The 24004-nt window shown below is 38.1% G+C and overlaps 1 protein-coding gene across 2 annotated transcripts in view; it reads left to right on the top strand.

Moving 5' to 3' along the window:
• Nucleotides 1-8694: 8694 nt before the first annotated feature.
• The window catches only part of LOC110951301 (guanine nucleotide-binding protein G(q) subunit alpha-like), a 43887-nt gene continuing 28577 nt past the window's right edge, over nt 8695-24004 (top strand). The window contains exon 1 of one of the 2 annotated variants that reach the window (XM_051947082.1): nt 8695-9826. In XM_051947082.1, the coding sequence (XP_051803042.1) occupies nt 9691-9826 (136 nt within the window). In that variant the 5' untranslated portion in view covers nt 8695-9690. The remainder of the gene's footprint in view (nt 9827-24004) is intronic. The other variant, XM_022194279.2, reaches the window with a different exon arrangement.

The following is a 24004-nucleotide window of genomic DNA, read 5'->3' as shown; positions in this document are numbered from 1 at the left end:
AGTAGTACGCTTAAATAAATATGTGTACAGTCCATAGCATTTTACAGGTATGCGTTTGTTTATTTACATTTTAAACCGTGTTATCAGTTGTTTGTGATGTTCAGAGAAAATGGGATGAATTAAACATTAAATTAGGAACAGCTTGGAGATTTTAAAAAAAACTGCTTTATCTTATTTAAATATTTTATGAGAATATGAAGATGTATAGGAGTTTGTTTGTTTTTTAAAGGTTTTAGTGATGGAAAATGATTTTAAAATGTTATTTTATTTACAGTAGGTGAACTTTGAATAAAAAGAAAAAATAAAGGGAACAGAGGCTGTGTAATGAGCTTCTGGTATTTTATTTTAAAGGATTTATTCAACATTTTTTGATTTTTACTGTAGATATATGATCAAATATCAGAAAATGTCTTATTTATCTCAAAAAGTCAGTGTAAGGGAAATTATTTTATTAATCTATTTCACTTTTTGTACTTTTTATGCCATTAAAAGTAGCAAATGTCAACTTTTATTTATTGATTTACCAATAAAACAGGAGGAAAATGACCATTTTTTGCTATTTAATGTTGGTAAACTGCTTTTTTTTTAAAAATTATTTTATAAATAGATACAAGAGCAAAAATTCTAAATACTCTTTTTTTTAGGTTTGGTTTTGTCTTGGGTTTAGAGGTCACCACTGAAATACAGAAGATGTCAAGTTACCGGTTCTTACTGTGACACACACACTTCATTTCTGTTTATTAATTCCATGATAAAGTCAGTTTAATGAGCTGTCAGCATTCTCTCTGTTATTTTACTGATTTATTTCTTAGAGGAGCCATATTTTTAGCAATTAAAATGAATTTCCAATACATGTGTAACCTTTGAACAGATATTTTAGTCTTTTTCTGCTTTTTTTTTTATTATCCTCTCACTTATTCAAACAAACATGTGTTCTCAAAGTGAAAAAGACAAAGCGGAGGAACACAAGGAAAGCAAACAAGTCTCAGTAGGTCAGGTGTTGGTGAATCCTGAAGAGCTGGGTGTGGACTGACGGTAACGAGAAAATATCGGCCTCATGTTCCAGTTCCAGGAAGAGCGACGTCTTCGCCTGCTGCCGGAGCTGAATCCCCATCTATAAAACCCACAACAGGGCGTGTAATCAGCCCGCACGTCCTGTTTGATCGCCTGTGTTTTCAGATGAACGCATGCAGCAGCAGTAAAACAGACTGTGTCACTTTCTGCTGCCTCTGTGGGATCGATCAATGATTAATCTGTCTGCAGACATCAGACTCTGTGACAGTGTGGAGACGATGCAGCGCTGCAGCAGCTTCTTTCATGTCACTCCCAGCAGCTTGTTAACTCATGGAAACTGTTGTTCAGCAACACTGAGCATTCACATACAACTGTACAAACACAGGTTTTATTGTTTTATGTCGAGCAGCAGACGTTTAAATGGCACCCTGAGTCAGATTTGCCTCCACATTTTAGACTGTTTTGGAGCAAATCAGCTACAAGTGTGGACTAAAAATTTCTGGGACTTTATACTTGAAGTCAGATAGTCCAGTTTACAAGAAACGTGGAAGACTTTTGGAGACATTATCACATTTGCAGACTCAGATAAACAGTTCTGGACTGTTATTCAGACAGAACATCGTATTACAAGAAGCCAGCATGGGATCTGGAAAACTGTGATGAACATTTCTCACTATTTTCTGATGTTTTATGACCAAATAGTTAATAAATAATGGAAATAATTAATTTCAGCTCTAATTTTATGCTATTACCTGCTACCAAACTGCAAAAACTCCAGCAAAAATAATAAAAAAAAAACACATAAAATACACGAAGAACTACAAGGGAACTAAAGAAATTCTTCCAGTTTTGAATGTTATACTTTTATTGTGCAGTGGGAGATATTTTAAGTGTCCTGAATCAGATTTCTCTCGTTTTTTTTTTGAGGAAATCACCAGCAACATATATTTCTGGGACCTCACATTAAAGTCAAATAGACTTTTCAGAAAGGGTGAAAAACTGTGATGGGAATTTCTCACTTTTTTCTGACATTTTATGACCAAATAGTTGAAAAATAATGGAAGTAACCAATGATTGCCGCTCTAATGTCATGCTATTATCTGCCACCAAACTTTAAGATGAAAAACTTTAAGAACCAAATCAAATACCTGAAGAACAATCCAGTAAATAAAGACGTTCTTTCAGTTTTGATTGTTATTCCTTTATGTCAAGTGGGAGATATTTTAAAAAGGGTCCGAAGTCAGATCTCAAACAAGCAAAAGACTTTTCAGGAAAGATGCTGTGAGATTTGGAAAACTGAGATGGGAATTTCTGACTATTTTCTGATGTTTTATGACCAAATAGTTGATAAATAATGGAAATGGCAGCTCTAATGTCATGCTATTACCTGCCACCAAACCCAAAAACTCAGAAATCCTCTAAGAAGTCTGCCCTAAATATAAAAGTTCTTCCAATTCTGAGTGCCATTCCTTTACATCAAGTGGGAGGTATTTTAAAAAGGGTTTAGAGCTTCTTTGAGGAAATGACCTGTGATCTTGCACCACACATTTCCAGGACTTTTCATCTGAAGTCCGTCCATTTTTTCAGCACGTGTACTTTATTAACATGTCCCTATACGAGCCTAAAAGTTGCTAATATTGCACATTTTTTGGGAACAATAGGAGTTTAAAAGGCACTCAGATGTAAGACAAACTAAAATACGCTTATAGAAACAAAGGGACACACGATTTCAAGGAAAACATGCAGAAAACTACAATATTCGTGCACGTTTTTTATGCACTGAAGTCGTGTAGTGCGACACAAGCGTAAAAGAAGCTAATATTGAAAATCTGTCGACACTGTAAGGATTTGAAAGACGGTCAGACAAGAAAGCAAGAAAAACACATGCAAAGTGGAACATTTATGGACGATATCTCTGTAGTGAAGTCATGTAGTTCTACAAAAGCATAAAATAAGCAAAATAAATAATAAATACTGCTAAAAATAAACATTCTATTGTAATATTCTGTTCTTTTTAAACAATAGAGATCTGAAAAGCAACACAGACAGCTGAAAAAAACTGGAAATGCTAAGAGAAAAAAGGAAAGAAAGAAAGGGAAAAGCAAGAAAAATCCACACAAAACTAAAATATTTATGCATAAGGAAGCTTTATATTGCTATAGAAGTGTAAAAGAAGCTAACACTGAAAATATGTTGAAACAATAAGAACTAAAATGAACACAGACACCTGAAAAGACTGGAAATGATAAGGGATAAAAAGAAAGATTGCTGAGAAAAGCAAGACAGATACCTGCAAAATTTAACATTTATGCGTAATATATTTATAGTGACGTCATGAAGCGGTGTAGGAGTGTAAAAGAAACTACAGCTGAACATCTGTTGAAACAAAAGGAATAAAAAAAACAAGTTTAAAATCCTTAAAGGGAAAAAACAGAAACAAAGTGTGGTAAGAAAAGCAAGAAAAATTCAAGCAAAATTAAAATATTTATGTGTAGTATCTATATAGTGAAGTTATGTGTTGCCATAGAAGCATAAAAGAGACCAAAGCTGAAAATTTGTTCAAACAATAGGAGTTTAAAGGAACAAAGACAACTGAAAACCTCGTATAGGTGCAAAGAAAAGCAAGAAAAACCCACGCAAAACTGAAATATCTATATAGTGAAGTATGTATCACTGCCAAAGCATAAAAGAAGCTAAAAGTGAACATCTGTTGAAACGATAGGAATTAAAAGGAACACATGCATCTGAAAAACTAGAAATGGTGCAAAGAGAAGCAAGAAAAATCCATGCAAAGCTAAAATATTTATGTGTAATATCTATATAGAGAAGTCATGTATCGCTGTAGAAACCTTAAAGAAGCTAAAACTGAAAATCTGTTGAAACAATGGGAATTTAAAAAGACACGAATAACTAAAAACCTAGAAATGGTGCTAAGAAAAGCAAGAAAAATCCATGCAAAGCTAAAATATTTATGTGTAATATCTATATAGTGAAGTCATGTATCACTATAGAAGCCTTAAAGAAGCTAAAACTGAAAATCTGTTGAAACAATTGGAATTTAAAGGAACACAGACACTTGAAAAACTAGAAATGGTGTCATGACAAGCAAGAAGAATCCATGCAGAGCTAAAACATTGATGCATAACGTCTGTGAAGGTGTGACTGACGTTTAAGATTAAAGAGCAGTTTCTGTTGGCTCCGTTCTCAGTGAGTGAAGTCGGCGTCCTGACTGCAGGTGGAGGCTTTTGGCCTGAACCCAGAGAGATGTGAGCAGGCAGGTCGGCGGGAGATGTCGTGAGTCACGTCTGAGGATTCTCCTGATCATACTGATCATACCAAACACCCGTCTGTTGACATCCGACCAGTTTCATTCTCTCAGGACTTTGGTATCTGAGCTCCAGGAGATCAGATGTGAAAACTGCAAGAAACTATCAGCCACTTTACTCAACTTTAATCCAAATGAAATCTAATAAGAGTGCATTTATTTTATTATTATTAAATGATTTCATTTTCTAATTATGTTTAATTATTGAAATGTTCCGTTGAACTGAGTGCAGCCACACCCTGTGTTATTATTCCACCTGTTTATGCAGCAAATGTGTGTGAATGACGGTTTGAATGTGATCATGTTTTTCACTTGGGATGGTTCCTTCTATCAAATTAGGGTTATAGATAATAAGGTTAAACATTTCTGATAAAAAATAGAAATAAGAAGGAAAATAGGTCTGCTGCAGAGAGCGCTTCATTTCTTTTCCTTTTGCTTGTTTTTTTTTTAAAGATTTCATTTCCCTCTTGCAATACCGCACATGTCCACAAGATGTCACTTGACTCAACAGCATTTTATTCACACTGCAAAGTTCCGTCACACTTTTATCATTTTATCACTGCAGCAGGAATGTGATGACAGTTAGACCTTAATAAATATGCAGCCTCTGATATAACCTCAGAGATTAGTAAAAAAATAAAGAGGAATAAACATTTAACTGAACATCGAAAGGCTGCCAGGGGAATTTCTCTTTGGGTTCGGTTGAATTTATCAGTGGAAACTAAAACTTCAATTTTAACTTTCACAAAAACGTTTCGTTGTGAGCAACTGGGTTATTGCATCTCAAATCATCAGGGCCCTTCTGTTGATCTTAAATATGGTGATATTAAAACATGTATTTTCTTAGTTATATTTTAAGAACCATTTTTTATTTTTATTTTCAGCTCAAAGACTTTTCATGACGGCTTCAATTTTTTTGTCTTCATATTTTAACTCGCTCATTATCAGAGATCATTTGATCTATTTGTCTGATATTACAGATTTTGAATCAATGACATGATGAGAAATAACAGTGAAAATCTCCGTTTTTATCTTTAATAGTTCCTGAGATGCTGTTGTTCAAACAGCTTCAGTTTTGACTGTGGATGAAAACGTGCTTAAAGTGGGTTAAAAGGACATTTTTTATTTTCGCAAACGTACTCGATAGATCAATCTAATATTTCACGAGCATTTTTTTTATAAATATCCGAGTACTCTGCTGTAAAAATTTCAGGCAAATCAAAGATGATCCAAATATTTGATGATTTGAAATGGAGTGACTCAACTCTATTACAAAGATATGTAAGTTTCCACATAAGAAATCATCAAGCTTTAGCTTAATCATTTACATTTTCTGATACTCTATGATTCTACCTCACATCATTTCAGAGGAACATATAGCACTTTAAGTACAATTTTTGAAAGCTGCAATTACCTGTAACTGTAAAGATGAAGATTTTACACACAAACATGCTTCCGAATGTAAAACATGATGCAATATCACAGATTAAAAGCTCAACAATAGTAATATTTAGCTTTCACCAGGAGTGAGAACTCCATGATTTTAAGGTAAGGACTGTAGAAGACTAACAAGCTGCTTGGGTATGTGTGTTTAATGTCTATTTTAATGTGGATTTCTAGTGCAACTTTGGATATCCACACAAATTTTGTAAATACAACATCTTACCTGCAGGAAGAACAGAAATATCGGAAAAGCATCTGAGAAGGCCGATCAAACTCTGTGGATAGTACAAAGCTACTTCTGAATTCTGAGTACTTGTAAGAACTTAATGTTCAAGGTAAAAAGCAAAACCACACAACCACAAAAATCCTGAAAAGAAATATATTCTCCTCCAACTATCAACTGTAAAATAAGAGAAAGTAGCGATTTTACAAAAATAAAAGCTTTTTAATGAAGGAAAGAAAAGAAAAGCAGATTATTATGAATTGACACAGTTGGTGTTTAATGATTCAGGCCATATGCACAAAGAAAGACAGTTGTGGAATTGTGCTTTTAATGAACAGTTCCTTCCAATATCTATTCCACGAGGAGATGCACAAACATCTCCAAAACCAGACTCTTGCAGACATACATTTATTCGCTGCATTTCAGTGCTCGACCTTCATCTGGCAAAATAGAGAAATAAATAAATGTGTCATTGATCCACAATTCATTTGGCTTGTGGTCACATTACAAAGTACATGCGAGACCTGTCGTTAGTATAAAGACACTTTACTTATCCTGTCACCCATAACCGCAGGAACAAAACTCACCTCAAATATTGACCGTTTCTTTGAAGCTGCTTGTTTGTTTGTTTTTTTGCAAATGTGTGCGAACGTGTATAGATTTAAATGTTTAGTGGGGCATGTTGTGCTAATTTTGGTGCCTTTTTTGAATGAAATGTTGCATCACTATGCTGCAGAAAGTGGGAGAAGAAACACTCTCTTACTTGAGCACAACACTGTAAAATGCAAAGTGCTGCTCGAGTAAAAGTACAGGCATTTCATTAGCTAAATATAATTAAGGTATTAAATGGAAAAACACTTGTTACACAGAATATAAGCGATATATTATTTTTTGTGTGGATTGATGCCACTCTATGCATATTCAAATCCTAAAAATGATCCATTTGTGCACATGCCAAATTTTGAAATGACACAAACAAGATGGTATGAATAAATTTTTAAATATTTCTCCTTATCATTTTTACTGATAATACTATATCCAAAAATATCCATACTCCTTGAAATAAGCTGCATTTTCTCCTTGGTATTTGAGAAAATGCAGCTTCTTTGACTCCAAATGGTCCTCATCATTTCTGCCATTATCTAGTAATGCACTTAAAAATGAAAACGGCAGATGTGGTCTCTAGTCTGTTGCTAGTAAATTACAAGTCATGGCTGCAGCCGAAGAGCTTAGTGAACTTGTTTTTAGAGTCTGTCTAAATCACAGAGAGAGAGCGTTGTGCATTGTGAAAGAACAAAACAGGGAAAGGTTGTAAAGTCATATCCAAGTTTTCAGGTGTCAGTGGTCATTGTGGAAGGTGTCATCAGAAAGTACAGCGAGTTCCACACTTTGAAAAATCTCAGAGGTCGAGTTAGGAAGTCAAAAGTGACCCCTGTACTGGCAGGAATGGTGGAGTCCAAGAAGAAACCGAGAATCAGCACCAGAAGCATCGTGATGAAGAGGAAGGAAGACACACAAAACTCATCTGAACAAAGAATGAAACTGGAAGAAAACCACAGAAACCAATCGTGTGGTCAGACGACATGTGGTTTTGGTTTGATGAAAGTAAGATAAAAACATTCAATTACAAGAATTCGCTCTGTAATACTATATTTTATTGTTGCTGTACTCTTACAATACTCATTTCACATTTCTGTAAATATCGGCACCTTATTGCTATTTCTTCAATGAACACAATTGCATCTATCTATCTATCTATCTATCTATCTATCTATCTATCTATCTATCTATCTATCTATCTATCTATCTATCACATGCCACAGTATCATAAAAGAGAAAATAAAAACGGAAAGCATAAAAATCCCAAAACAAAACAAACAAATCAAAACCAGAACCTTTATGTCTGACAATAAGTAGGACGAAGTTCAACTTATTAGTTCCTATATCCTCTACATACTTTCATATCTACTTCTATACATCTTTAGAAACTCCAGAACACATTTAATTTTTCCACATAATTATATTTTTCAAACAATCTTTCTCGTAATCTTTTTGAAATTGTTTTATAGCCGTGATCATCATCCATAGATTTACCTCACATCTATCCCTCTATCTATCTATCTATCTATCTATCTATCTATCTATCTATCTATCTATCTATCTATCTATCTATCTATCTATCTATCTATCTATCCCTCTATCTATCTATCTATCTAAAAATAACATTATTGCACATATAGTAGTGAGAGTGTGGTGCTTTGGTATAAATGAAAATGAAAAAATAATAATTTTACTAGCTACAGAGAAAATCTGTTTTTAAAAAAACTGTTTAAAAATAGTCTAACAGTGCAAGTCTGTCTTAAGCTACAATCGTCCGTTTATTTCCCCTGCTTACGGCCAGATGTTCGGATATTTTCCTCCGTGAACCTGTGAGAGCCTTACAGACACCTGTGCCGAGCAGCAGAAACAAACAGCTCTGTGGGAGTGCAGCTCTTTGACAGCAGATGGGCGTCGCCCCTCCAGTCTAATGTCAGTTGCTGTGGCCGACACGCCTCCAGAAGGGATGGCTGCCTCTCAAGCAAACTTGGGAAGTTCGCCATGCGGGAAAGGCCCGCCTCAAACGCCCACACGCCCTCCTCCGACTCGCCCTCCCGCCTGTCAATCAACCGTATCCCGAGTGTCGTCAGCAGCAGCGCCACACCGGGGCTGAGGAGTGGGTGACGAGGAGCGAGAGAACCAGCACCAGGAAAAAAAAAAAAAAAAAAAAAATACCAGGAGCGAGAAAATGCACGGACGACAGCGGTCTATTTGAGTGTCAGTACGACGTTCCGGGGGTTCGGTTTTGGCGGGGTCGGCTGGAGAACGTTCGCTCGGTGCAATGAAGGTTCTGTGTCGGTTCGCGCTGCCGGGTTTTAGCCGCAATTCCAGGGATGGCTCGCTGAGCTAACCGAGCTAGCTAACGGTTAGCCTGCCCATTTAGCTCTCCTGGCTTTCCGTCTGCGAAGGGATACCTGCTCCGTGCGCTCCCCACTTTCACCCGGATTGTCACGGGGCTTGCGGTTCGTCGAAGGACCGGAGACACGGAGGCTGACTATCTGGATGGACAGTCGGACCGGGGGGGCTCATTGTCACTGCGCGGGCGTAACTTGCGGTGTCGGTTTCGGGGCGGCTAGGCTCGTACTCGGCCGAGGAATCGTTCAAATGTGGCCGTGGCAGCCAGCTGTGTCCCACCGTCTCTGGCACCCAAGTTGGTAGTTTGGTGTAAATTTTTCACGAGGCCAAGCCAGGGAGGGATTGAATAGCGTCGTTGCACTCCCAAATCATCAACTTTCACGTTAGCTGGGTTAGCAACATCTAGCTCAACAAGCTATCCAAACTAATATCAGCTCCTCTGGGAAGTGCAGATTGGTTATTTTGCACCTTTTGTCGGTCGGCATGTAAGAGGTTTGTGTTGCATTGCAGATGCTGTGTGATCATCTCCCCGTAGCCTGAAGATTCACCTGAGACTTTGAGCTGTTAAACATTTAACACTTCACAGCAGTTTTGCCCATCAACCACCGAGGCCAGATTCTGCGCCAGTTGTCTGCATAGAAACTTGAGTGCACGTTTGTTCCACCTGAGGACTCCCGAGTGAAGGTGTAGCCCGGCGCCCCTTGTCAGACGGGCTTGTTCAGCTCATGCGGTGATGACTTTAGACTCCATGATGGCTTGTTGCCTGAGCGAGGAGGCGAAGGAGTCCAAACGAATCAACGCTGAGATCGAGAAGCAACTGCGGCGAGACAAGAGAGATGCGAGGAGGGAGCTGAAGCTGCTTCTGCTGGGTGAGTCTGCACCAGAACAGGTGTTTCATACTGCCAGGGCAAGTGTGGTGCCCCCCCCCAAAAAAACAAAAAACGTCCATGCGCACGATGTTTCTGCGTTTTTCTACCTGTACTTTGTGCCATGACCGATCCAGCTGTTTGTACAGGTGTAGCAGGACTGATTATACCCCAAACTACACCTCATGGTAGAAAATAGCCTGTCATGGGTTGTCCGCCTTGTGTTTTCCTTTCTTCAAAGCCTGTATTTCAATGTTCAGACTTTCTTTCTAACATAAGTTGTTTCTTTTTTGTGCCCCCAAAAAGTCAGTTTGTTCAGAAAGCTTCATAGTAAAGTATGCTGTGAAAAAATAGTGCCAAACCGGGCTTTTGCAGCACAAAAAAGTGTGGAAAAATTCTGGTGATCTTACTCCTTCTGCTTTTCTTTCTTCTAAGTCTATATTTCAATCACCACAGCTGTATTTCCAAAACAAGTTTTAGAATATTTCATGCAACTGCTACACAAGGGATCCACATCAAATTCAAGCGACATTAAAAACCTGAAGTTTTTTTTTTTCCAGTTATCTCATTATCAGGGAGGCAGTATTATATATTACTCACATCAGGGGTTTTGGAAATGTATTCAGTGATGCTACTACACATGATTATAGACCTGTAAGGCCAATAAAATATTGACATCAGATCTCAAATTACTCAGATAATACAGATTTTGTCTTGAGAGAGACTTTTTTGCCTTTACTAAATGTTTAGAAAGCTTTTATAGTGGAGTATCTTAAGAAAAAAAGTCAAAGTCTTGTCAAAAAACTCTTGTCTTGATCATACCCCTGATGCTTTCCCCTTAAGTTATTTTTTTTTAAAGAACATGCTGCTGCAACATAGAATGCCCACATCACATATAGAGACAATAAAAATCAGATTTATTTTGGTTGTTTTACTACTTTTTTGCATGCAGTGTTATTTATTTACATCAAGATTATTAGCAATATGATGCTAAAACCTGTGTTGCTTCTACATATAATTCTAAATCTACAATAAAAAAAAATGAAAATCTGTTTAGTAATCACTGTTTGTACCTAAAATATGCAGTTTTTGTCTTGACCGAGTCTTCAGAGAGTTTCCATAGCAGCACGTTTTTAAAAAGTCGAAATTCTTTCAAATTAGACTCTTCAAGCAGAGAAAATACTGTCTTTTCTTCCATTTATCAGTCCGTATGATGCTCGCACACATTTTCTAAGATTCAATATTCCCAAAAAAGCTGCATTTGTTGTAGATGTAGGTGTGTACAATCGTATGTTGTGTGAAGACATGCATAAAACATCAAGGCAATGCTTCTCTTGCCATCAGTATTCTGCATGGCTTCATTCTTACATTGTCTTGTAGCGTCCACACCTCTTTGGATGTGCACTTCTGATGTCTGGCAGAGTTTTAGTTCTTAAAGGCTGATATGCGTCAACACTCGGGATTCGTTGCCGTCTTCATTTGATAAGTCCGCATTGAAGTGAACAGAATTGTGTACTGTAGTGGATGAGGTTGAGTCATCAGTTTGCGAAACAAAATCAAAAACTTAACTCTGCATCCTTGAAAATTTTGTGTATTTTGCTTTAAAAGCCAGTTAATGTCACAGAATTTTCCACCTGTTAAGAGACGGCAGCCCCAGTGTTCTGACTTAAATGTTAAAAATGCATTGAAATGAATTGATTTCATTAATAAAGGTGATATTTTAGGATTTTAAACCAAAGTGTAATAACAAAAAAGATAATTTCTCTCTATTATGTATGAAAACCTCTCTGTGAGTCTTCTTGTTTCACAAAGACATACGTTTGCTATCATCACAGAAGTCAAAATTTAGTGTATTTTCACTTTATGACTGTTTAATCCAGATAAAAGCAGCCGTAGATGGATATAAACTGGACTGTACAGCTTTAAAATGAAGTTCCCAATCAGTGTTTGGCAGTCGGTCACTCTTTGGCTCGACGTCGGTCACTTTGACTGTACCTCAGATTTAAAAGCTATCGGTGTGTTTGTGTTGTGCAGGTTTCACATGCAAAACGCCGCAGCCACAACCGCTCACGCCACATTACCCAGATCACCGCACGATTTACATGCGATGTGAAATGCAAATCAGAATTCAGATGGCGTTTCCAGTCTAACTGTGGAACAACTGAGAGCAGCCACTGACACAGGAATTTAGGCAAGCTTACCGTCAGTTTTTTGTGACTGAAAAACTCAAATTTCTTTCTGTGTGATGTCCACCGTTTCCTCAAAGCTGCCATAGTCTTCTGTCTGGAAGCAACTCTTCAGCTAATAATTAGATTGCGGCTCGTGTCGCATTTTTTGGGAGGTGTTTTCTTTCTTCTATTTGTCAACGAGGCTTTGTGTAAAAGTTATTTAACTGTAAGATTGATGATGAGCTTGTGCAGAAAGTAAACAGGATTGTTGTTTACTTGCATGGAGCTGCTCTGATGGTTTAATGTTACTTTTTTCTGACTCAAAAACCCACAGATTGATCTGGTTTTGTGTAGATAAGAGAAGAATCGGCAGTAATCCTGTTGTAAAGTCAATATTTTTATTAAAGGTGAAAGGAATATGGGATTATCCTTTGATATGTGATATAGTTGAGTATTATTCAAAGCAGCCCGGCTTATTCAGAATTATCCAGATTAGAAAGTGTGACTTTGGTTAAGCATGCCTTTTCACAACCAGCTGCTAGCAGTTCCTTCTTATTAATATCCTTCCTTTAGTCATCTTCCACATCGCCATCGTTTCATCTGCCTGTAAAACGAGGCTTAAATGATGAACAAGAGTTGGTTTTTAATTAAGTCTGCTGCTAAGGAGACAGCTCTCTCTGGGTGTCTGGTCTAGAAAAGGCCTTCAACTGAGGTGGCCCGCTGTGGGAAAAAAAAAGTCTTCTCCAGAGAGTCTGCATTGCCGTACACAGACTGGCTTCTCTGTTTAAGGAAGAGCAGCAGAGCGATTGTGCCTTTTGATGTTGTATTATATTGTCAGGAGAAGCTCTTTGTTTACTTGACACCGCATTAATGTCAAAGTTTTAGTTTCAGATCAGCGTCACAAGAGCTGGCAGGGTTTCAGTATCGTGCCAAAGATTACTTCATCATGCTAGGACTCTGTTTGTTTTTTGTCGCAGGTGACTGAGCACACACTTCCTGGTTTTAAGGATGCTCTCACTCATAGCTGCGTCAACATCCAACACTGAAAGACAGCAGCTTATGACGAGCGGCTGTTTCTTTGTCTCGTATTTTAAACAACTCCTGTGATGAGTTGTGTCACTGTCAGGGTGTTAGCACCTGAAAAATAATCTGCATAGTCATTGCTTTTGCTTCGCTAACGTGAGAAGCCAGAATTTTGCTGGCAAATATTGTAGTGGGTTCTGTTTCGTATAGTTTAGGACCAGAATAGCTTTTTAGAAAGATTGATTAGCAAACCTTCTCTCCACTCAAACATTGTTGAAAGTTAATAACTAGTCTGGAGGCAGGTAGAACAAATCAACACCTCAATAACTGACCTCTAACTGTGTTTACTTTGTTTAGGGCTGTAGACTTTACGTTAGCTGTCGATTGGTTGGTTGATATGCCGTCATCTGTCCAAATTATTAGTAGTCATTCCGTCCCAGGTGTTACTTTCATAACAAAAAGCGCTACATTAATAATATTCAAGGACTAATTTGAAAATACAGCACATTTGCCCAACTTTCAACTCACCCAAACTAATCGAGACTGCTGTTTGTCATATTTTACATTTACTTGCATCTTTAGGTCGATTGATTGGAAAATAGGCTCTCATCAATTGGAAATTTTACTTTCATAAAGAGAAAATTGGTACATCAGTGACTTTCTAAGGTTAATCGATCATTTTTGACTGCAGCTGGAACAGACTACCTATCAGCACCACAGTGTTTTTGCAACTTTGAGCTTGCTCAGCCTAATGGAGACTGCTACTTCTGACTTATTTGATATTTACTGAGTGTTTAGTCTGAGCTGGCTCCAAACTAACTGACAGCTTGTCAAAGAACTCAACATTTTGATCAGATGAATGGCCAAGAAGTCGAATAAACAGCTTACCAACTAACATGACGGATCATATAGAAACTACAGGCTAACCTGGCGGTGTTGTATTCCTCAGTAGCTCTTGTTCATCGATCATACATTGATAGAGTCCTACTTTCAGAAATCATATTAGTATCTGGGCAGGTGTGGGTTGCTCTGATCTGATTCTGATCATTTCACCATAAAATAGCCAGCTTAAGATTATTAACTGGCTGCAAATAGTAGCTTTTCAGATTTACTTATGATTCATTTATGCTAAAAAGACTAGCGCATAGAGAGCACTCGGTGCACTGGGGCCGATTTAGGTAATCTACAGATGAGCTGCAGATTTTTTTTCGCTCCCCAACTAATTGATTGGAGGCAGAGTTTGGTACGATCCAAACTTTATGCTTGGTGGGATTTTCTTTGGTTGACTACAGTGTAAAAAATTGGGTCATGTGGATAGTTCAGGAGTTTTTTTTTTTTTTTGAGTAATCCAAAAGTTTGTATGTGTGTGGGAGCCTTTTTGAAACTTTAGGAAACAATCATTCATCTCTGATGCAGCTGTCTCATGAGACAGATGTGTGAAGAGTGTCTTTGTTTGAGAAATCATCTAGGTTTTGAACAGATGTAAAGCAACGCATGTCTCTAAGATGCCTAGATAGCTTAAACTCCTTTCATTGTTGTGTTATAGTGTCTTATTTAGTTCAACTGGAAGTCCAGAAACCAAAGAAATAGTTTGCAGTCAAATGTGGCAGCGAAAAGCATCAAATCTTCACTTTTTAAGAAGATGAAGCTGACAAATGTAGGCTGTTGCTGCTCTGACAATGACTATTAGTTTGCTCAGAGTAGGGGCCTGTTAATTTTCAGTTGTTGGGTTCATTAGTTGGGCTGCACAGTGGCGTACTGGTTAGCACTTTGGCCTTGCAGCAAGAAGATCCCCGGTTCAAATCCTGTCCTGGACCTGGGATCTTTCTGCATGGAGTTTGCATGTTCTCCCTGTGCATGCGTGGGTTTTCTCCGGGTACTCCGGCTTCCTCCCACAGTCCAAAAATATGCTGAGGTTAATTGATTACTCTAAATTGCCTGTAGGTGTGAATGTGAGTGTGATTGTTTGTCTGTATATGTAGCCCTGTGACAGACTGGCGACCTGTCCAGGGTGTCCCCTGCCTTCACCTGAGTCAGCTGGGATAGACTCCAGCACCCCCCATGACCCTAGTGAGGATAAAGCGGTGTATAGAGGATGGATGGATGGGTTAATTAGTTGATCAGTGATTCATTGCAGCTCTGAAGGGAAACAAAAAGAAAAAAGCGGCTGTGGCAGGTTACAAATATGCATGGTGATACAGAAAGTGTAATGAGCCGTTGTAAAGTTTATCTAATCTCCGGTCAGATTGCTGAACTGTATGACTGAGGGCGTATAAACTGCTTCACTGTTCGTGATTCAGAAATACGATTCATTCACATGTTTGTGTTAGTTTAAGGATGATTGCATACTCATGGTGTTTCCACCAAACCGCTCTAGGTGCTTATTACTTGTTTGTTGTGTATGATTTAAGAAAAGGGTGAGAAACTTCCCAGAACCCACGTTTATATTTTCTCATGTGCCTGATTGCTGGTATCTGTTGATGTTTTGATGTAATATGAAGCCTGAGTGCGGCTCACTTTTACATAACGTCGATGCATCACTTCTTCTCCACTTGTGAAATTAAAGGCTCCAAATCTTTAGACCTTCCTCGTGTGGTTTTGGTCGGCAACACAAGAAAAGGCATCTGCTGCTTCAGTTGACCAGCATGTTGCCCAACACTCATTAGAAATACAAATGTGTTGCCGTCGGAGAAACATTGTCCCGTTTTTCCTGTTCGCAGATGAGATGGCGAAGTGGTGACTCATTTAAGGATTTGGAAGTCGCCCCCTCTCCGTCCTTGTAAACCCCAATTTTTTCTTTAAAAATGCTGCAATACAAATTGCAGGAGCCTTTTTTTTTTTTATAGCTTGAACTTGTGGTGGGAGTCTGCTGCCACATTACTTAAGCCTGTGTGAAAAGGACCTAAACACTACAGCGTCAGATTTTAGTGCACTCTGGTTGTCTCCCTTCATTTGGAACCTATTATGGAGCTCTTTCATCCTTTTATAGACCTTCACGCATAGTGCAGCTTTTTATTATGTTTTTGGCTGCATCTGCATTGTATTAGGCCTTGAATCTTTTATCTCAAACGGCTTGTGAATCCTTAAATTTACTGTTGGATTTTAGATTTTTATGACTAGAGGAATACAAGTTTTGGTTATTTTGTTGATTGCTGAACAGAAATGTTGCAAATATAACCAAATATGTCAGTTCTCAGCTGTAAACGTCCACCTTTAGCTTCTCCTCTCACTCACATTAGTGTATTTATTAGTGCTAAAGTCCATATAAAGCTCAAAACTTCAGTGTTCTGGTTGTAGAAAGGTTTCTTGTGATGCAGTGTAAAATGCTTATCTGCTACCTAGAAGCAGCATTGGTGGTTTTGTCTGACGTTTTTGTTTTTTAGCGGAGGCAATAATTCCAGCTGTTTATCAGCAACAGACCAGCTTTCCTCTGTGGTGTGGTTAGCTGATGGAAGATCCAGGGTCAGAGGATGTATGAAAGTCACAAATAATTAAATGTGTATGCGGGAGCTGCTGTAACAGCAGTTTGTGAGCCTTTTTCCAGTAAATCGGACCTTTTATTGTGGGGCTGACTGTTAAAAATGATCTTTTTTTGTGTAGAATTAAGTTGTCAGTTGGGCTCTGATGAGGAGTTGCTTCCTCAGCAGTGTCAGTAGTATTGCTGTTCATTACTCGTTCACCTCGAATTTGATAAATTTCTGCAAAAAAAAAATCATTTTTCGTTGTCACAGTGTATTTTCAAGTTCCTGTGGCACAACTTTTAAAAATTCTAACACACCAAACTGTTACTTTAGAACCTGAAATGTAACCAAAAAGTATATTTTTAATAGTGACAAGAATAGGTCATGACTTGTCTTGTTATGAGTTAAATAGTGTATGAAAAAGGGAGTTTTATGGTGCTTCGTTGCTGTGTGCAAACAGTGACTGGAGACAGTGAGACACTTGTGGATCTACTGTTGACTGAAGGTTAAGTCAGTCATATAGATGGAAAAAACATACCTGTAATAAGTGTACTAATGACATGCTGCATAATGCAATGCAATTTTCTCCTTCCATGGAGGTATTTTCTTGTACCAAGCTGTTTCATCATGTTAAAAACACAAGATTGCATTATACTGTTGTAAATAGGCCTTCAGTAATGCATTTGATAAGAGAACTTGTAGCTGCTTCTTAGTGAGGCCAACAAGTGTGTCGCGATAAACTGTTTTGTTGCTCACTGTGGTGTGTAAAAAATTAAATATTGATGTCACGTTAAATAATCCAACACCAGTCACAGTTACAGAGTCTTTCCACCTCATACACTTACATTTTGCTTCTAATTCAGACCAAAAATGTCACAAAACACACAAAATTTGAAGCATTTCAATTTTTTTTCGTACTTTGACATACTGCATGTTTATTTTGTTGTAGCCTTAATGGAAAAATATTGTTATTTGATCACACACACTGTAAAATATCGCGTAAAAGTAATAGGGACAGATCGCCTCAAGATTGAAGTAACAAAATACAGTTTGTTCTTGTAACAGAGCTGCATGATGCTGGTTAAACGCCTGTCTCAATTTAGTTGACTTAGATTTACTTTGTTAATTATGTTCTGTCCATAAGCACATTTTAAACCTGTACCCAGTTTATTATAGCAGAAATATCAGAGAAATGGCTGGTGACAAAATTTATACATTTTCTAATAAAAACAAGTGCAAACATTTTAAATGAATTTTTATTTATATCGCATTATTTCACAACAGTAAAGATCTTACAAATTATAAAAACAAAACCAGAAAAATAAAACGACTGAGAAAGTTGGTTGCATCGACAAAGAGAGCCTTAAGTCTACTTTGTTAACTTTAAACTCCGTAAACTGCTTCAGTCTAATTAAAATTGCCTATGAACTTTGCCTTAATTGGTTTGTTGATCTGCTAAAAGTAGTTGCTTGAACGTGAAAATCAGTTTAATTAAAAAGGCCAGTCTACTTTCTATGAATTTGTTACTGTGTTGAAGTTTTTGGGTAATACTTTGAGCTTTCAGTCATCCATTTCATCCAAACCAATTTTTATTTGTTTTGGATTTTACGTTTTAACATTTATTTACATCTGTTTGCACCTCTCAATCTATTTCAGAGCACATGGCAATGCCGACTTAACATCCAAACGATTGTATTAATGCAAACTTTTAATCTCTGCACTCAGACTGCTGCCTTGCATGTCAAGTTGACATAAGTTACAGAAATTGTAGAGATATTAAATCAAATTGCTGTGCTTCCCCAACAACCTCAGTGGTGTTTTGTCATACTGACATTGAGTAATGTGTTAAAATGTCAAACATGCAAAATCATTCGCTGTGCAGCTTCTAGTAAACCACCGGATAAATGCAAGGTTTGCAGCAGAATGTTACAGGAGATGTGTGTTGCTGTGCCTGAAATTAAGCCTGTCGGTGTCGTTAATTAATGAGAGAGGAACTCACAGTGTGACACGATAGGGAGTAATGATCTAACTGCATTTAGGAGTTCTACCTGAAATCATGGCAGCCAGTGCAAAAGTGGACAAGCCCCGCACTCGCATACCAGAACAGAGTTGAAACTGAATAAAGTATCATTAATAAAAAATCCTCAGATTATGACCATAATACTCTGCAAAATTTTTAAAACCTCTCAAAATGCAACAAGATAAGATGAAGTTCATTCTTCGTCAGCTTCTCTGTTACCACCATATGTATTAATTTAAGGTCCAGTCTTGCTGAAGTTTTCTGTCTACACTGTTTTTTTTTTTCACCTGCATTAGTTCAGATTTAAGTAAAGATAAATATCCCTGTTACTGACTCCAAAGTAAATGTGTGTTTTTTTGTGTGTGTGTTCAGCACCAGAAACGCTGAGCTGAAACAACACATCCATTTCCACATTCAACACACTTTTGGCTGGCACCTTGTTTTAAAACAGGCAAGTGTGAATGAATGAAAACTAACACTTTTTTTTTTACTCTTATTCTTTGAATTAAAATGAGCACATCCCACGTTGCACAAATCTTGTTGTTCCGCTCGGTTTTGGTGCCGGCTTGGTTGACATGATCTTCATCTGCAATGTTTAATATTCAGATTTTGCTCTTTATGCACTCCTGAGGGAAATATTTGGAGGTTTGGCTGCTAAGTATTATATATTGGTTATGTTTAGCTAGTTGCTAACAGTGTGTGTGCCGTTCAGTGCAGCTCAGATCCAAATCCACAACGTCAGGAGAACATTTTGTGCACCTGAATGATCCGAGGCCCTGGGCAGTGTAGGATATTTACCTGAACTCATAATTGAAATGGGAATTCGGACGCTGTATATATATGTACACACACACTGAGCACACACTTCCTCTGTCAATGCGCGCCCCGCTCAAACAGGTCTGCAGTATCTGGGTTAATGAGTATTTGTTTTTTGGCAACACCCAAGGATGTCATGTACGAAGCCTACCTACGCCTATTATGGTTTCTCTTAGTAAGTCTTACAGTAAGCCGGGCAGATAAGCTCTGTGTTAGCCATATTTATTTGGATCCCTGCTAGCTGCTGCCAAGGTAACGACAGGCACGGCTGGGTTTTGTGGAAATAACAAAATTACAGACAGTACAGATGAACAACCCACACACACACGCAGAGGATGAAATGACCCTACAGAGACTAGTGAGTGTGTGTGCACATGCAGTGGCATTGTGGGCCATCGTAGGGATGCCCTCTGGTATCTTCACAGGCATAATAGCAGCGCTGAAGGCAGAGTTGGCAGATGCCTTCCTGGGTGCTCCCTCCCACAGCTGTACGTCTAACAGCACCGACTGACTCGCAGCCAAGGTTGATAATGCTAATCATCACCCACGTGAGCTTATTTTGCAGAGATCTCAAATTGCCAGACTGGTACAGCCAGACCTGGCACGCTGGTGCGACTGCCAACTAACTGCCAGTTATTTTAACCATATTCATGTTGGTTCATATTGAAGTGTGGATCAAAGCCTCTCGAGCCGTTGTCCTGGCTGCACATCACAGCTGTCAGCGGAAAACTGAACAAATTGTCGTCACACTGCTCAGCCAGAACCGTGGGCATTTATTTCTTATCCCAATATGTCTGTAGAAGTGCCATTTTCTGTGTCAAACAGAAGCATTTCCAGTCATTGGACATCGAATATTGAATATACTGGAAACTATAGTTGTCCTCCAGGGTATTATTCAAATTACTGTCTGGTTATTTAGTTAGTTTATTTTAAACTCATACACATTTGCTTGGTTTTCAGTACCTTCCTTGTAGATTTTACTGTTTTCCATTCTGCCATATTTAGCTTTAACCCTTTAAGCTTCAGTGTACCGCCGGCAGTACACCTACTAATTTGCATAGGAATTTCAAGAATGTCCGACGGCTGCAAACACGATTATACAAACACTATACGCCGATGGAAAGCTTAGATTCTCATGAATCCGCCGGTATAAACCACTTTCAGATGCGATTACCACAGCGGGTGAGAAAAACACATTTGTCCGACAAAAACGAATATTCATCCATCCGTTCTCTATACACGGCTTCAACGCACACAGCGCGACTCACATTTCCGGGTTCATTATTACACACGGAAAAAAAGATTCCACAAAAAACGGCCATAATCCAACCTTTTACATCCAGATGACACAAGCCAGTAAACTATTTTATCCAAAACATGTCCTGAAGTCGGTATAAAATCCCCGAATCGGTCATTTTCAAGGAAATGCACCTCGCGATGCCCGTCCAATATTCCCCGTATTTTTCGTAATTTTTTTTATTTAAAAATAGAATATTAGCGATTTTTTTGTACTGAAAACGTCTGGAATTGACTGAAGCTTAAAGGGTTAAGTAAATATTTTGGGTTTTATCCGTCCAGTCAAATAAGAAGAGATGTTGGTAATTAATTGAACTAAAGCAGCAACTTTGATTTGTCAGTTATTATTAGTCAATTAAATGTTAACATTTACAATTTCTTCAAGTAAAATCTTTCATTTTCTTGTTGTTTTTGAACCAATAGCTTATATTATGTTATAGCCTAATCCTAATTTAGCCTGAATTTCTTTTACTAAAGAGTAATGACTGCATCTTTACGCTCCCAAATTATCTTTACATGTCTTGGCTTTTATTTCTGTGTATTTTCTGAAGTTTTACATTCATTGTGGGCGTCCTTGTTTGGGGGGGGGAATTCCCTCATTTTGTGTTTTTTTTTTTTTTGAGGTTCTTTTTAATGTATAGAATACCTCACTGTCTTTAAAGGATCATAGGACAGATTATTATTACAACAGAGGCCTCTTTCACAGAGCAGGCCTTACATATTGTTGGGTTATAGTGTGGTAGCTGTTTTTACTCACTTCTCTTTCATTTACCTCTTAAAAAATGTTCCAATGTGACATTTTTGCTTTTTGTACAAGTAATTTTTAAGTCGTGCTTGTGCTAGATTGGCATCTAGCTGACAAATTAATGCAGCAGATTACTACTTCTGATTAATTTGCCAAATGTAGTGGCTGTCCTCCCATCTTTAACATAAATGCAAAGTACACTAAGCTGTCAAATTATTAAGGCATAAACGTAATTATTACTAATCCAGATAGCAATCTTGCAAACGTTTCTGCCCTCATGAAGGTTAAAACGTGCAGTTTTTGGAGCTGTTTCAAGACTTCATGGCCGTTTTGGGAGTCGTATTGTGTGTTATTGTTGAACTTTGTGGCATTTTCCAAGAATTGCTGTGAAATGTGCTGCGTAATCTGTATAAATATCTGGAAAAAAAATCTCTTTTCTCTTCAAAGAAATATGGAAGTATTCATTTGTTTACGTCTTCGTAGAATTTGAAGGTTTCTTGAGCATCTGTAGTCGAACGCGAGGTAACCAGAACAGAGCCAGTGATCCATTTCTGCTCTGACGTAAAAGCAGGACTCGTTGGTCCACTTTGTGTATACGGTGCAACCATCCTCGTACTGCAGCGTCCGTCCTGACTGTTTTTTTTGTTTTTTTTTTCAGAAGTGTACACATGCGATCCTAAGCTCTTGTACCTGGTAGATGAAAAATTGAGTTTCACAGTGAGGTACGAAGGCAAGACAGGTAGGTGTTTGTAGTTCTGCACTGTTTGTCTGGCAGCTCTGTTGGTTGAGCAAATCGATGCCGACACACCCAGAGTTTCGGCAGTTATGTGGCAGTCAGGCCTGTGAAAGACTGCCCAGTCCTTCTCGTGTCACCGCCTGTCTGCCGTGCTATTACCGATGCATATTACTCCATAAAAGTCTTCTTCTGATGTATTACCGTTGGGATTTTTATCTGGGATATGTGGAGAGAGAGAGAGAAAATAGATTAAAATGAGTCATGGAAAGTGCTGAAGTGTTCAATTTGCAGCAGCAGTTTCAGTTTGTTGACCGAGTCCGAGACACGCACTGAAATTAATGCCATGTGGATGACATATCTGCAAGTGTTTAATTAATAGCACACCCTTGTATATTCAAGTGTGCGTGGTTGATACCTAAAAGGACAAAAAGCTTGAGAATTCTTGTGCATGTTTACACAGCAACACGTCAGCGGTGGGCAAGTTCCCAACTGAGTCTTGGACTAGAAAGAGGGAAGTGAAGTTGAAGACTGATCACAATGACTTGAGGGACCACAAACTGCAAAACCTCTGTCCAGTGGGAAATACTGCTGTTCCAGTACAACAAGCATTTTGATTGAATGGGAACCAAAACAGACCCAATTATTAAATTGACATGCGAGTCCTTTTAGAAGGAAAAGTATGCCAGGAATTTTTCTCAAAACTGGAATAGAGATCCTGCTGCCCTCCGTCCCTCCCTCCTTCAGTCTCTTTCTCAGTCTCAGCAGAGATCCAGATCGGCAGTCCACTTGCTCATTGCAGACACATTTCTAACCTCTAAATGCAGCACGCTTGGATCCTCATCCTTCCCACCCTCTTATTAAGAAAGGATGTGAGAAATGACAGTCATTCCGACCATCTTTGAAGTGAGGAGATGAAGATGTAGCTATAAATGCTGGATGGTTAGTTAGAGGAATGGTCTGGCAGGTGTCAAGTATGTGTCTGATGAAGAATCTTCAAAGGCCCAAATGTTGCTTTTTCCAACCACTTTGGCCTTTTGTCCTAATGCAAATCAGCTTTAGGTCACTGAAAACTAAGCTTTTGAGGCGTTTTTAGCTTTTTTCAGAGTGTATGTTGTTATCTGTTGTGTCTACATGAGCTCATTTTGTGCTGTGGCCAAAGTAGCGCAGATGCTAACTTTGCTAACTGGCCTTTTTGCTCATTTACGCTTAAGTTGATTGTATTTTTTTCCATTATATTGGAGAACAGAGGCATCAGAATCAACAAAAACATATGATTCCAGTCTTTCTTGATGCACTGTAGTTGGTAGACCAGCAGAACCAGTCGCTTTTTCAGGCTTCTGATGGGCCAACATGGCTGTAAGGTTGTGGCTATGTATCCGCCTGTTGGTTTGGCATCCTCTTAACAGTGCTTTGACTGCGTTTTTGCAGTTTCATTTTAGACAGAGATGTTTTTTTGTGAACAAATACGATAAAAACACCCATGTGTATCTGTGTTAAGTCCTAGAGATGGGTATGTTTTCAATGTTAAAGCCAAATAAAAGTTTTTTTCCCTTTCTAGTGAGATGAGCCAAAGATGTGCTTCAGAAGAAAAAAACATGTTACAGTTAAAGAATTAATTTATAATTTTTGATAGACTCACACAAGCATTTGCTCAGCTGTGTTATTTTTTTCTCACTTGCTGCAAGTTATTGGAAACAACCTGTGTGATAGCTAGCAAGTCGAAGTGCTAAAAATGCCTCAAAGACAATTAAAGAGGAGCGCATTGAATTCCTGCTTCTGAAGACATGTTTATAATCAAATTCTTTGTTTTTCTTTTAATTTTAGGTTTTATTAGTATTTCAAAATGTGCACAGATGAGACATAGAACCTCCTTATCAGTGCCCGTAGTGTTAAAATGTTGTTCCTCTTCAAAAATC

This window comes from Acanthochromis polyacanthus, chromosome 4, assembly GCF_021347895.1.
Source record: "Acanthochromis polyacanthus isolate Apoly-LR-REF ecotype Palm Island chromosome 4, KAUST_Apoly_ChrSc, whole genome shotgun sequence".
NCBI lineage: Eukaryota > Metazoa > Chordata > Actinopteri > Pomacentridae > Acanthochromis > Acanthochromis polyacanthus.
This window is presented reverse-complemented; position numbering and strand designations above follow the sequence as displayed.